At 40.1% G+C, this 13488-nt stretch overlaps 1 protein-coding gene across 4 annotated transcripts in view; it reads left to right on the top strand.

Annotated features, from left to right (window-relative positions):
* Nucleotides 1-13488, top strand: part of ARK2N (arkadia (RNF111) N-terminal like PKA signaling regulator 2N) — a 97783-nt gene that overhangs the window by 68754 nt on the left and 15541 nt on the right. For 2 of the 4 annotated variants that reach the window (XM_005586800.4, XM_005586799.4), the window contains exon 3: nucleotides 1884-2066. The exons of the other annotated variants lie outside the window; for them this stretch is intronic. In XM_005586800.4, the coding sequence (XP_005586857.1) occupies nucleotides 1884-2066 (183 nt within the window). The remainder of the gene's footprint in view (nucleotides 1-1883; nucleotides 2067-13488) is intronic. 4 annotated transcript variants of the gene reach the window in all.

Below are 13488 nucleotides of genomic sequence, written 5' to 3'. Positions count from 1 at the left end.
ATGATTATACATGTAGGAGTGGTACAATTTTGACTTGACTATTGACCTGTTGCCTCAATTTGGGGATGGGGTGGAGAATATGAGGGCAAGATGCTCTGAATGGTATTAGTCATATAAATTTTAAAATAACTCACTAAAATAACTTACTACAAACACCTAAAAAAAAAGCCCTTAAAAAATAGAACATATGGTCAAATAGTCAATATTGTACTTGGCCCTCATATCTTCTGCACCCAAGTATTTGGACATCACACAGTATCTTGATTCCATAATAATCATTTTGAACTCTGACGAGAACGCCATAGAATATTGCAACTTTCTTTTCTTTTTTTTAGAAAAGAAAAACCTCAAACACGAATCAGTTTCTTGATATTTAAACTAAAATCAATTACCAACTGATACCAAGGCCACACTGTTGAATTTTTTGGTCATTGAACTTGATTTACCCCTTAAGGGGATCTGGAAATTATTTTTAAGTGGTCAACTAAAGTTGTCCTGATCGTCAGAATTTCATATTGTGACATGTCTGTTCTTTATACAGTGGCACCTAACAACTCATTTGCTTTTATGTTTGGTCATTTTGTATTTAAAAAATATTACTACATAAACTTGTGGTTTGGTAGTTTAGTTTTAAGGGGTCACTACCCAAAGTGTGTTTTTGTTCAGTGACAGTTGACACAATGGATATTTGTATTAAAATAGTAATACTTCATTGTGTTACATTTTTATGATTCATTGACATATATGCATTCCTTCATAGAGTTTCATAAAATAGGTGTGTTTAATATTCATTTGTTGGATGATATTTTAAAAACCTTAATGGAAATAAATAGTTTGCTTGCGCTTCATAAATAGCCTTTGGGGGAGAAAACAACATTCCTTTATTTCTGCTTTATATTAAAATAGGAGTAGTAGAGGAATTTCTTACTTGAAGGGAAACTTTATGTTTGCTTTTTGCTGTTAATGTTTTTCTTAAAAAAGGGGTAGAATTAGCATTTTAAAGCATGTATCTATTCTACAAGCATGAATTTTGACTTATTTTAGCATGAATTGCTGCAGTGTAATAAATTTACTTTGAAACTCAGCTGCCTTTTTCAGCCAGTTAGGGGGATTTGAGGGTGGAAGGGACCTCTTCCAGTAAGAACTTTAATATCTTCTTGTAAAATCACCCATAAGATTGCATATCATTTAGTTGTAGTATGAGCTGGTTGTCTTTCTTAGGGAAAAGGAAATAGAAATATCTCTCATAAGATATCCAAAGCAAAATCCTGAAAATGGATTTTGTTGTGTTGTCTTTTAATAGAACGTCATAAAGTATATAACATCCCTGTTATTATAAAAGGACTTTACTGGAAATAGATGCATTAGTCAAAGAGCTCTAGTGTTAACCTTATTTCTTTAGGACATAGCAAAATATATTTGATTTTCTTTTCTGAATCTACTAGAGACTTTTTATATTACCCAGTAAGAGAGAGAACTAGATTCATTCTTTTAAAAAATATAAATTGGGTTTTAATAATTTGCATCAGTTTTTTCCTTTAAGAAATCAGTTCCACTTTCTCTGTGGAGTCATCCTTTTTTTCTTAATCTTGCTCTTTAAAAGTATGACAGGAATTCAGTGTAACATTGTTGAGTATAGTCTTGTCTTCTGTTCTTCATAGTAACACTCCTTTTCCTCCTTCCAAAATGTGTCCATCATCTTTGTAAGCTTGGATTATCTTTTTCACTTTCACATTTTGTACAAAATACTAGATCTATAAAGTGCAGCTTTTCTGATCAAATAGAATAATGAAGGCAACTGACATTAGAGGGCTCTTACTAGTTTCAGAAGTATTTTTCACCCCGCACGTTAGATACAAGTATACATTTTCTTTCCTCCCTAGATGGACCTCCAGTTGTAGCTCATTATGATATGTCTGACACCAACTCTGAGCCAGAAGTGGTAAATGTGGACAATTTATTGGCGGCTGCAGTAGTTCAAGAGCACAATAATTCTGTAGGCGGCCAGGACACAGGAGCTACCTGGAGGACCACCGGGCTTCTAGAGGAGCTGAATGCAGAGGCAGGTTGGTCTTCCCCATTCCCCTTCTCTAATGGTGTAATATGCATGTGTCCTGGCAGCTGTTTTCCTTGTAGTGGACCCTGATGAGGAGAACAGGTCATACCAGAGACATCTGGCACTGAATGATTGATTGTGACTATCCAGGCTGCCATTTATACCCGAAACAATTTGGATAGCTTGTCATTCATCTTTCCTACTCAGAAGGAATACAAATAAGAGCATTTAAGACATTAATTGTAGGTATTGGTAGGTTTCAGTAGGCATATTTCTTGGATTAAAAATGCCCAATATATGCAAAAATGACCCAGATATGCTCATATTCTTTGGCCAGTTCTTTCTCTCACTTTAATTCTGGGTAGTGACCTTGCAGCTTGGATAGGGAATCGTTGAATCTCTCTCCCTGTGGGGCTGGCTGTTCATACACAGCGCTGCCACTGTTTCTTGTGCTTCTTGCTGTGGAGTGAGCCTGTTAATTGCTCTTCAGTAAGTTCTCATTTGTCTTTTCTAACCCCTTTCTTTTAGTTTCTGTCTCTGTTAGCTCAGGAAAAAAAATCTCTGTCCCTGTCTTACATTTTTTTAGTTTTGTGATTATTCTTTAAAGTGGTATTTATTCACTAAAAAATCCACTGCTATTACCTTTGAAAAACTTCACGATACCTCCAAGTCTCCTTCAGTATTTTCCTCAACACTTTCAGCATTCTAATTTAAACCTTTTTGTTGTTGTTGTTGTGAAAGTACTAGCACTGAACATTTAAGAAGAGAAGAAGGGGATTGAGAGACTGCTTATGTAGTGTATAATTTCTTTAGTGTTGCTGAAAGATTATAGTTTTCTAGTTAATTTATAAATGCATTGGTTTTATGAGTTATCTAATAGTTTAATCACTACCTAAAGTTACTTTTATGAAAAATGAGTTTTATAAAAAATTGAGTTATAGTTTAGAACTTTTTATATTGAGACAGAACTCCACTGATTGTTGTTGTCTTTTTTTTTTTTTTTTTTTTTTGAGATGGAGCCTTGCTCTGTCGCCCAGGCTGGAGTGCAGTGGCACGATCTCGGCTCACTGCAAACTCCGCCTCCCAGGTTCACGCCATTCTCCTGCCTCAGCCTCCCGAGTACCTGGGACTACAGGCGCCTGCCACCACGCCTGGCTAATTTTTTGTATTTTTGGTAGAGACGGGGTTTCACCGTGTTAGCCAGGATGGTCTCCATCTCCTGACCTTGTGATCCGCCCGCCTTGGCCTCCCAAAGTGCTGGGATTACAGGCGTGAGCCACCACGCCCGGACTGTTGTTGTCTTAAATGATTCCTTTCATAATCTTCGATTGGAACTACAGAAAAATCACTTGTTTGTTGACCTGATTGATTTACTGTAGCTAATTTTGGAACAGAACCTGGATTTAGTTTTGATTTTTTTTTTTTTTTTTTTTTTTGACTGGTAACTGCCTGTTTGTCCTTGGACCAGTTGTTTCTCCTCTGGACTTCAGTTTTTATATATATAAATACTTGTTTTGCCCAACAAGTGTCTTTTAAGGATTTATTAATACATATTAATACAAATACTTTGCAAAGAAGTAATAATGCTTCTGGGCACAGTGGCTCACGCCTGTAATCCCAGCACTTTGGGAGGCTGAGGTAGGAGGATCACTTGAGGTCAGGAGTTCAAGACCAGCCTGACCAACATGGTGAAACTCCATCTCTACTAAAAATACAAAAATTAGCTGGTCGTGTTGGGTGTGGTGGCGGACGCAGTGGTGGGCGTGGTGGTGGGCGCCTGTAATCTCAGCTGTAGAATTGCTTGAACCTGGGAGGCAGAGGTTGCAGTGAACTGAGATTGTGCCACTGCACTGCAGCCTGTGTGACAAAACTAGACTGGGTCTCAAAAAAAAAAAAAGGAAGTAATAATGCTTTATATCAGTAGAAAGTAGTTTGGCCACATTTTGTACAGTGTGTGTTTCTAAATTACTTTATTTATTTATTTATTTGAGATGGCGTTTTGCTCTTGTTGCCCAAGCCAGAGTGCAATGGTGCGATCTTGGCTCACTGCAACCTCGGCCTCCTGGGTTCAAGTGATTCTCTGGCCTCCGACTCCCGAGTAGCTGGGATCACAGGCGCGCACCACTGCGCCCGGCTAATTTTTTGTAGAAATGATGTTTCACCATGTTAGCCAGGCTGCTCTCGAACTCCTGACCTCAGATCATCTGCCCACCTTGGCCTCCCAAAGTGCTGGGATTACAGGTGTGAGCCATCACACCCAGTCTTGTAATTTGTATATTAGATGGTTTATCTTTGTTTTTCATCCTTTGACAATTAAGTCATCCATTCCACTTCAGTTTTATTTCCCTGTTTTCTTAGTCTTGCTATTAAATACAGACCATTTTATAGTGAAGTTTTGGATTAAAAAATGAATGATTACCAACGTTTTGCTCTTCATATGCAGAATTCTTAATATTAGGTTGAACCATATGGAATTGTTAATATTTGATTTTTTGACCTGCCACAATTCCAGCCATTTCATATGACTTAACTGAATAGTGCAAAGTTCGAGGTTTTAAAATATCATTAAAGTTTAGCTTTTGGGATAGCATTCACATTTTCAGATTCAAGTAATTGTTAACCTGATTATTTAAAAAGCACTCTTAGGAAACTCCTACCATTCTTTTTAAGAAAGAAAGCATGGCTGGCCGGGCGCGGTGGCTCAAGCCTGTAATCCCAGCACTTTGGGAGGCCGAGACGGGCGGATCACGAGGTCAGGAGATCGAGACCACCCTGGCTAACACGGTGAAACCCCGTCTCTATTAAGAAATACAAAAAACTAGCCGGGCGAGGTGGCGGGCGCCTGTAGTCCCAGCTACTCGGGAGGCTGAGGCCGGAGAATGGCGTAAACCCGGGAGGCGGAGCTTGCAGTGAGCTGAGATCCGGCCACTGCACTCCAGCCTGGGTGACAGAGCGAGACTCCGTCTCAAAAAAAAAAAAAAAAAAAAAAAAGAAAGAAAGCATGGTAAAAGTATGTGAGGAGGAAAACAACTGTGGCTTCAGATGTTTTCCTTCCGTTTGCCCTTCCCATGCCAAAACTATCCTAAATTTGATATTTAATGTGTGGTATTCCTATGTATTTCTTTATATATTTGTACTATATTTGTTATGTATCTAAGTAAGCATGTTTTTAAAACTAATTGGTATCACATTGAAGGTAATCATTTGAAATGTGCTTTTTTAGTTAAACATTTTATGAGTTTTGTTGTTGTTATGTATGGCTCTAGTTCATTCATTTTCCACTGCTATTTAGTATTCCACTATATGAATATGTCACAATTTACCCATTCTCTTGTTGGACATTTTGGATGCTATCTTAAGTGATACTGCTCTTAACATTTCTTTATGTGTTTTTTGGTAGAGCATTTGTGCATATTGGACTATAAATTTTGTGTAGGTTTCTGTATATCATAGGATGCAGTCACCACTGCTCGGCAGATCCCCATGACATTTTGTTATGAAGCTTATTGGCTCTTTCAAAGGCATTTTTTTTTCTCAAGTCAGACAATACTGGTATGTGGGTAATAAATAAAAATAATACTATAGTCTTGATGTGATTATCATAGTGGAACCCATCTTGTGAAGATACCTGAATGTGCTTATGGTGTCTCAATAAAATATTAATAGAATTTATGCTTAGGAGCCAGTTAATAGTTTTGAGACTTGGACTATTAGTCAGATGGTCATTCTTATGGTGTGAGTGTAAGTTAAAATTTTAATAGTTAATTTGGGATCTCTCTTTCCCCTTTACAACACAATAAAAGCCTAGTTATTGAACAGAGTATTCAGGGGTTCACTTTAATCAACAGCAGCATCTCAACGCAGGTCCACAGCCTCATGGATCGCATCGGTACGCACTAAAGATAGAGTAGTTTGCCTATTTCCAAGCAATTAGATGATTATCTTGCATCCAAAATATATATTTAGTTTTAGTTTTAACCTAGGCAAAATACTTGAATCACATGCAGGCGTTAAAAAGTAGGTTGAAATTAGAGAAGCTGCTGATCAACGAAAGACCTAAATTTTCAATTTCAGCTCCTGCCATGTGTTTGCTTTTTTTAAATTGATGATGGAATTGAACACTGTAGTGGGTGGTTTTGAACCAGTAGCCACTTAGAAACCACATGCCCTCAGGTAAATTATATAAAGCCCCAGTTTTCCCTATGTACAAAACTGGGACACAGCCAGTTATAGTATCTACTCCAAAAGGTTATTGTTACCACTAAGTGAAATACAATGTGTTTACTATGGAGGACAGCACATAGTAGGCCCTCAGAAATGCTAACCAGCATTATGTTAATATGCTGAAGTAGACTGAATAAGGAAGTGATTAATGTATCAATCACTGAATTTCTAATTACTCTCTTGTGTTGCAGCGAGTTGCTCTTGCGATAAGTACTTCTTAAATTTTGCCAGAGCGTAGAAATTACTCAGTGTGCTTATAAATATTCACACTCCTAGGTTTCTCCCGGATGATTCTGTCAATAAATCTGAAATGGTTTCTGGGAATCTCTTTTTAATAATAACCTCAGGTAACTCTTGTATCCAGCACGTTTAGAAAACTGTATTAATGTATCTGAAAATGGCTTCATTTTTGTTGCTAGTAAGGGCTCACTGCAAATATAAATGTAGCTGGGGCAAAAAGAAGCAGAAGCCTTGGTGAGGAAGGCTTATAAATGTGGTAAACTGAACTTATTTAGGATTTTTTCCCTGGGAAGTTAAAACTTTAAATACCTTATCTTTTCCATCAGCCTTCTTGTCAAGAAGGTAGGCTCTGAGCATTTTCCCCATCTTTACAATAGGGATGGTAATCTTGATTTGTCCCTAACATGGTGGCAGTACAGAGAAATGAATCCTGGGTTTCCTGTTCCTAGTGTAGGGTTTTTAATAATCAGACCAGAATGGCCATGTTTCTGAATCAGTATTGTGAAGGAGATGAAGTATGGTCATGTTCTTCACGTTTATCTGCATCAAATTGATGGTAAGATTTTATATATATATATATATTTTTTTTGAGGGAGTCTCCAGTCACCCAGGCTGGAGTACAGTGGCACATTCTGGGCTCACTGCAACCTCTGCCTCCTGGATTCAAGTAATTCTCCTGCCTCAGCCTCCCAAGTAGCTGGAATTACAGGTGTGTGCCACCGCGCCCGGCTAATTTTTGTATTTTTAGTAGAGACAGGGTTTTACCGTGTTGGCCAGACTGGTCCCGAACTCCTGACCTCCAGTGATCCGCCTGTCTTGGCCTCCCAAAGTGCTAAGATTACAGGCATGAGCCACCATGCCCAGCCAGATTTTAGATTTTTGACCTCTTCCTTCACTTTTTTTTTTTTGTGGGGGGACAGATTCTAACTCTGTTGCTCAGGCTGGATGCCGTGGCAATCTCGGCTCATTGCAGCCTACGCCTCCTTGTTCAAGTGATTCTCCTGCCTCACCCTATCCAGTAGCTGGGATTACAGATACCCTTCACCATGCCCAGTTAATTTTTTTGTATTTTTAGTAGAGACCGGGTTTCACCATGATGGCCAGGCTGGTCTCGCCCTCCTGATCTCAAGTGATCCACCCGCCTCTGCATCTCAAAGTACTGGAATTTCAGGTGTGAGTTACTGTGCCTGGCCCTCTTCCTTCACTTTTTAAGGTTGTCTTTAACATTCTCTTTAAAGAGCTAAAAGTAGGCCGGGCACTGTGGCTCATGCCTATAATCCTGGCATTTTGGGAGGCTGAGGTGGGTAGATCACAAGGTCAGGAGTTGGAGACCAGCCTGTCCAATATGGTGAAACCCTGTCTGTACTAAAAAAAAAAATACAAAAATTAGCTGGGCATAGTGGTGTGGGTTCCTGTAATCCCAGCTACTCGGGAGGCCGAGGCAGGAGAATTGCTTGATCCCGGCAGGTGGAGGTTGCAGTGAGCCGAGATTGCGCCACTGCGCTCCAGCCTGGGTGACAGAATGAGACTCTGTCTCAATTAAAAAAAACAAAAAAAAACCCTAAAACTAGTAATTTGCTTGTTTTTAAAGCTAGATGAGTAGTGACTTAAGATGTTATTATTATTTTTTTTAAATGCCTAGTATGCGACTGTCATACAGTGTGTAATATTACTTTCTCTTCAGTTTGCTGCAAAGCTCAGGCCTAGTTCTGACCCAGTGGATTTACAGTTTAAAAAGTAGCTGGATTATTTCCTTTAAAGACAGAAAGAAACTGTTTTCCATGATAATTTAGTTACTACTTTTTCTATGCTTCTTTTTCTTACCCTATCTTGGTAACTACCTTATCCTGGTAACTTTTTCTTACTCTATCTTGTTGAAAAGGTCTGCAGTGGGAGGACAAAATTCAGAATTTTCTCATATAGTGAAAGAAGTTATCTTTCCAAAGACCTACACAGAGACAGCCAGCTGTCACAATAGCTAAATATAAGTGCTCTGCTTTATTTTCAGTTTAATATATGGCAATTGTGGTATTTACATTTTTCTCTACAGGGCTTGTTCTTGTCTTAGAACTGGAAAAGATTACTACCACTGACAGTATTTGAAGAACCTCATAGCATCTTTGGCTCACTTTTGTGTATGCTTTAGGCACTGTTCTGCCATTGGAATCCTGTGAGGTCCTCCTTGGGGGGTGGGGCGGGGTGGGGAGGGGCAGAACAGAAAAGGCCCAAAGGCCAGAGAATGTCAGGTTCTGTACTGGAGCTCCCAAAGGGAATGTGTGGCATGCTGAAGAGGGTTACAGTGACAGAAAAGGACTAATGGTCCTGGCTCTGAAATAGAAGAAGGAAGAGGCAGAGGCATCCCAGAATGCCTTTGGTGTCCCCATCTCATTGTCCTAGCTGATTTGTTTTCTCCGTGGCACAATTTATCTAAGGCTCTGACAGGAAATTTGGCAAATGTCTCACACTATTAGTCTAGGAGTTCTTAACATTTACCAGGCAGTCTATATTTAGCACCCCCATCACTTTCTCATGCCTCTTATTTTATCTTGTACTAGTATTTTGACCAAGCAATACAGATAAGAGCAGACCCCCGGCCAGAGTCTATAAGAGCAGACCCTAAGCCAGGCGTGGAGGCTCACGCCTGTAATCCCAACACTTTAGGAGGCCAAGGCGGATGGATTACCTGAGGTCAGAAGTTCAAGACCAGCCTTACCAACATGGCCAAAACCCATCTGTACTAAAATACAAAATTAGCCTGGTGTGGTGGTGCATGCCTGTAATCCCAACTACTCAGGAGGCTGAGGTGGGAGAATCGCTTGAACCTGGGAGGTGGAGGTTGCAGTGAGCTGAGATCGCGTTGTTGCACTCCAGCCTGGGCAACAAGATCAAAACTCCATCTCAAAAAAAAAAAAAAAAAAAAAAAGCAGACCCCAATTTTAAGTGACCAGTTTTAGCATATTGTTTGGGTTTTATAACCATGTTAAATACCAGCAGGTTTGGATTGCAATTTTTACGGCAGAAATTGCACTGCCAGAATTGTTTGGATTATCTAACAGTGTGGAAGGAATATTACTAGTTTTTAGATCCATAATGAATGAATAAAGTTAGAAGAATCTGAAATGTTGGTGATGGTACCTTGTTTTGTTTTTTTAAGACAGTACAAAATTAACAAAAGTAACATAGTAGCTTTTCATTTCATAAAAAATAAAGTGATGATATTTCTAGCTCTGGAGTAAGGCTATTGGAGGTGGTAAGTTGAGGATGGCGGGGTCCTAGTCAGTGAAGAGTGGTTATTCAGAAATATTGATGATGGATGTTTCACAAAACATTCCTACTAGAGACGGTAGAATTATAAATTAGAACTCTGGTTATGGGAACTGGGCAAAGAGATACTAAGAATTAACTAATTATGTCATATTCTTGTTGTATTTTCTTAATTACCGTTGTTTAAAAGCATTGAGTGATCAAGGAAGAAGAGTTTGGTTATGGTGACCCTGCCTGTCCACAATCTGCCTTTTTAATTTGGTTTAATTCATTCCATTTATTTATTTTTAGGATCCCAACAGGCTGAACCCCTTACTGTGAGTCTATCACAAGTGGCTTTTAGTACCTCTTGGAGCTCAGCCCATTGCTTGCTTGCTTATTGATTGATTAAGACGGCTTCTCGCTCGGTCATCCAGGCTGGAGTGCAGTGGTATAATTCAGCTCACTGCAATCTCTGCCTCTTGGGTTCAAGCAATTCTTCTGCCTCAGCTTTCTGAGTAGCTGGGACTACAGGGGCATACCACCATACCTGCCTGATTTTTGTATTTTTAATAGAGACAGTTTTACTATGTTGGCCAGGCTTGGTCTTAAACACCTGACCTCAAGTGATCTGCCTGCCTCGGCCTCCCAAAGTGCTGGGATTACAGGTGTGAGCCATGTAGCCCAGCCCAGCTTCTTACTTCTTAGTGAGTAGACACAGACAGTTTTGAGGTGGTTTTTTCACATAAATAATTAGTATTCATGATAGCAGGACTTGTAAGTAGAGAGAGACTAAGACATGTGCCAGGACTGTTTCATGAATGAGTAACTGTCCTGGAGTCAGTACATGGCAGTGAAATGGTAACCTCCTGGAAGGCACTGCCTGCTGGTGTTGGTACAAGAGGATAGAGATGAGTAATTTATAAGTGGTCTGCATCCCAGCATTGGGGGTTAAGAGCAGCTTCCTCTTCAGAAGACTTCAGGGGAGACAACGTCTTCAGGAAGGTCAGTCAGGTTTCCACAAGGAGGTGGAGAGAAAGTTCAGTGTATTTTACCATGAAGTTGGCATTCCAGAAAGCAGTGGTAAAGTTGTAGGAGGGTGAGCAGTGGGTGACTGGAGCAAAGGAAAACAACAGAGTTTGGGATAAGATGGCAAAAAATGGATGATCCCTGGTGCTTGTATTTTGTGGGTAGCTAAGAGGGAGAAAGTATAGTGTTTTACTTCTTGTAATCGCTGGTTTTCCTTCTACCCCTCGTTACTGCTTTTTCCTTTTCTACTCTGTAGGCTTTTCTACACTCTTTTTTTTTGGAGACAGAGTCTTGCTCTGTCGCTGGGCTGGAGTGCAGTGGCGCGATCTTGGCTCATTACTGAAACCTCCGCTTTCTGGATTCAAGCAATTCTCCTGCCTCAGCCTCCTGAGTAGCTGGGACTACAGACGCACACCACTACACCCAGCTAATTTTTGTATTTTTAGTAGAGATGGGGTTTTACCATGTTGGCTAGGATGGTCTCCATCTCTTGACCTCGTGATCTGCCTGCCTTGGCCTCCCAAAGTGGTGGGATTACAGGTGTGAGCCACTGCACCTGGCCTCTATTCTCTTATGTAGCTACTTCTACCACACTACTTTTCTACGTCGTTGGACCAATCACCCATCCCTTTATCAGTCCTCTCCCAGCTTCATGTCCTTCCCTATCAAGCCTATATAGGCCCAGCTGTCCTTTGCCAAATGTCACTTGGCAGTCTGATCACTGGATGCACACTTTGAGCCTTTATCTACCTGCTAAGCATAGCTGGAGAAAATCACTTTGTTACAGAGTTAAAGCTTGCCTTAATTTCCTAGTCTGTGGCCTCATTCAGGCTCTCAGTGCTTCCCATAAATCCCGCCTTTTCCTTACGCAGGATTCTTTCTTCATGGTGGCTACTTGGCTTTTCTGCATCTGCCCACACCTACACTCTGCAGATGGCCTTGCCACATTCTTCAAAATCCAGATTACCTCAGCTTTCTGCTGTCAAACCTATTCTCTGCCCTTTTGGAATATGAACAGGTCTCTCTCATTGTTAAAAACTACACATACATACATACGTACATACATACATGCATACACCCCTCCCTCAAGCCCATATTCCTTACTCAGTATCATCCTATCTCCTTTTCTTCTATAGCCAAACTTCTTAAATTGTGTTTACTCTTCCTTCCCTTTCATTATTCTTCAGATTGCTTTGCTATATTGGCTTTCTCCCAGGCTGGAGTGCAGTGATGCAATCATGGCACACTGCAGCCTTAACCCCCTGGGCTCAAGCAATCCTGTCGCAGTTTCCCGAGTTGCTGAGTCTATAGTTACATACCACCAAGCCTAATTCCCCGCCCCACCGCCCCACCCTGTCTCTTAATTATTTATGTTCATCAATACTTGGGTTGTGTTCTATAGACCACTTTTACTTTTCTGGATGATCTGTATTCTCTCACTTATTGCAGAGGATTTAACAAGTCTGTATTTCCTCTTTAGATCTCTGACCTGAGCTTTAGAACAGTACCGATTGTACCATTGACTGTCATCTACTGACTTTATGATAGTTTCACTCATTTTTGAAACATTCCTGGCACCTGTCTTAGTCTGTCTCTGCTTGCAAGTCCTGCTATTATGAACACTCATTATTTATGTGAAAACTTAAGTTATGTGAACTGCTTATTGTATATATTAAAGGCACATTATCATCATGCCCTAAGCAACCACCCTCAGCTTTTATTAGTGCACTGAATGGCCCTGTAACTCTATCCCTTTACCTAAGTCGGAAACCTAAGCATCATTTTTGACTTTCTGTGTTTTTTCATTTGCCTAATTCCCAACGTCACTAACTCCATTCGTACACACACACGGAGTATTTTCCGTTGTTTTTTTTTCCTAGTTCAGTCGCAGTCATTTCTCACCCAGGAAGCTGCAGCAGTCTAACTGATTTTGTTGCCTCCCGTATTTCCTGTCCTGCTTGCTATCAGTTTCATTTCTATACTCTGAAAAGAAATTCTTTAAAATGCAAAACCAGATGACGTCACTCCTCTGCTTAAATCGTTAAGTGGCTTCCTACTTCTCGAAGTTAAATCCAGACAGCTTATCATGATCTGACCTGCTGACTTTGGTAGCCTTGTTTCTTATTACTCTTTTGACTGTTACCCCAAAATCTCACCAAACTTTTATACCTTAAAGGACAACAGAATGTTCCGTATGCCACTTCCCCTCACCTGTGCCTACTCTTCCTTTAGAACTCAGCTACCCTGATTGCCCTCAAGTCTGGTGAATGTTCCCTATCAGAGCAGTTTTCAAGCGATGGTGCAATAGACTGCTTTTTATTATCTCTGCATATATTGCAGGTTCATTGAGGGTAGAGACTATGCCTGCCTTGTTCCCCATAGTATTTCTAGCACTTAGCACAGTGCATAGCATGTCACAAGTATTTATTGCAGGTACAAACAAATAAACAGTAAAGACTGTTTGAATTATTGAGAGAGTCTGTGATTTTGTATTCTTCCCTAGCAGTTCAGTTGGAACAGTGTGCATGAGGATAGCCATGACTAAAACATTGAAGTAGAAATTGGATGAAGACTTGGCCACAACAAGGTATTAGGGATCAGAACAAGAATCTAGGTTTACCAAAGCAAGGCTTAACCAATTCTATTTAAGCAGCCTCCCTAGATTTAATAAAACAGGGTTTTATCTGGTGAATGCC

Source organism: Macaca fascicularis, chromosome 18 (genome assembly GCF_037993035.2).
Source record: "Macaca fascicularis isolate 582-1 chromosome 18, T2T-MFA8v1.1".
In the NCBI taxonomy this organism is placed as follows: domain Eukaryota; kingdom Metazoa; phylum Chordata; class Mammalia; order Primates; family Cercopithecidae; genus Macaca; species Macaca fascicularis.
Note: the sequence above shows the minus strand (reverse complement) of the source record. Positions and strands in the feature narration are given on the sequence as shown.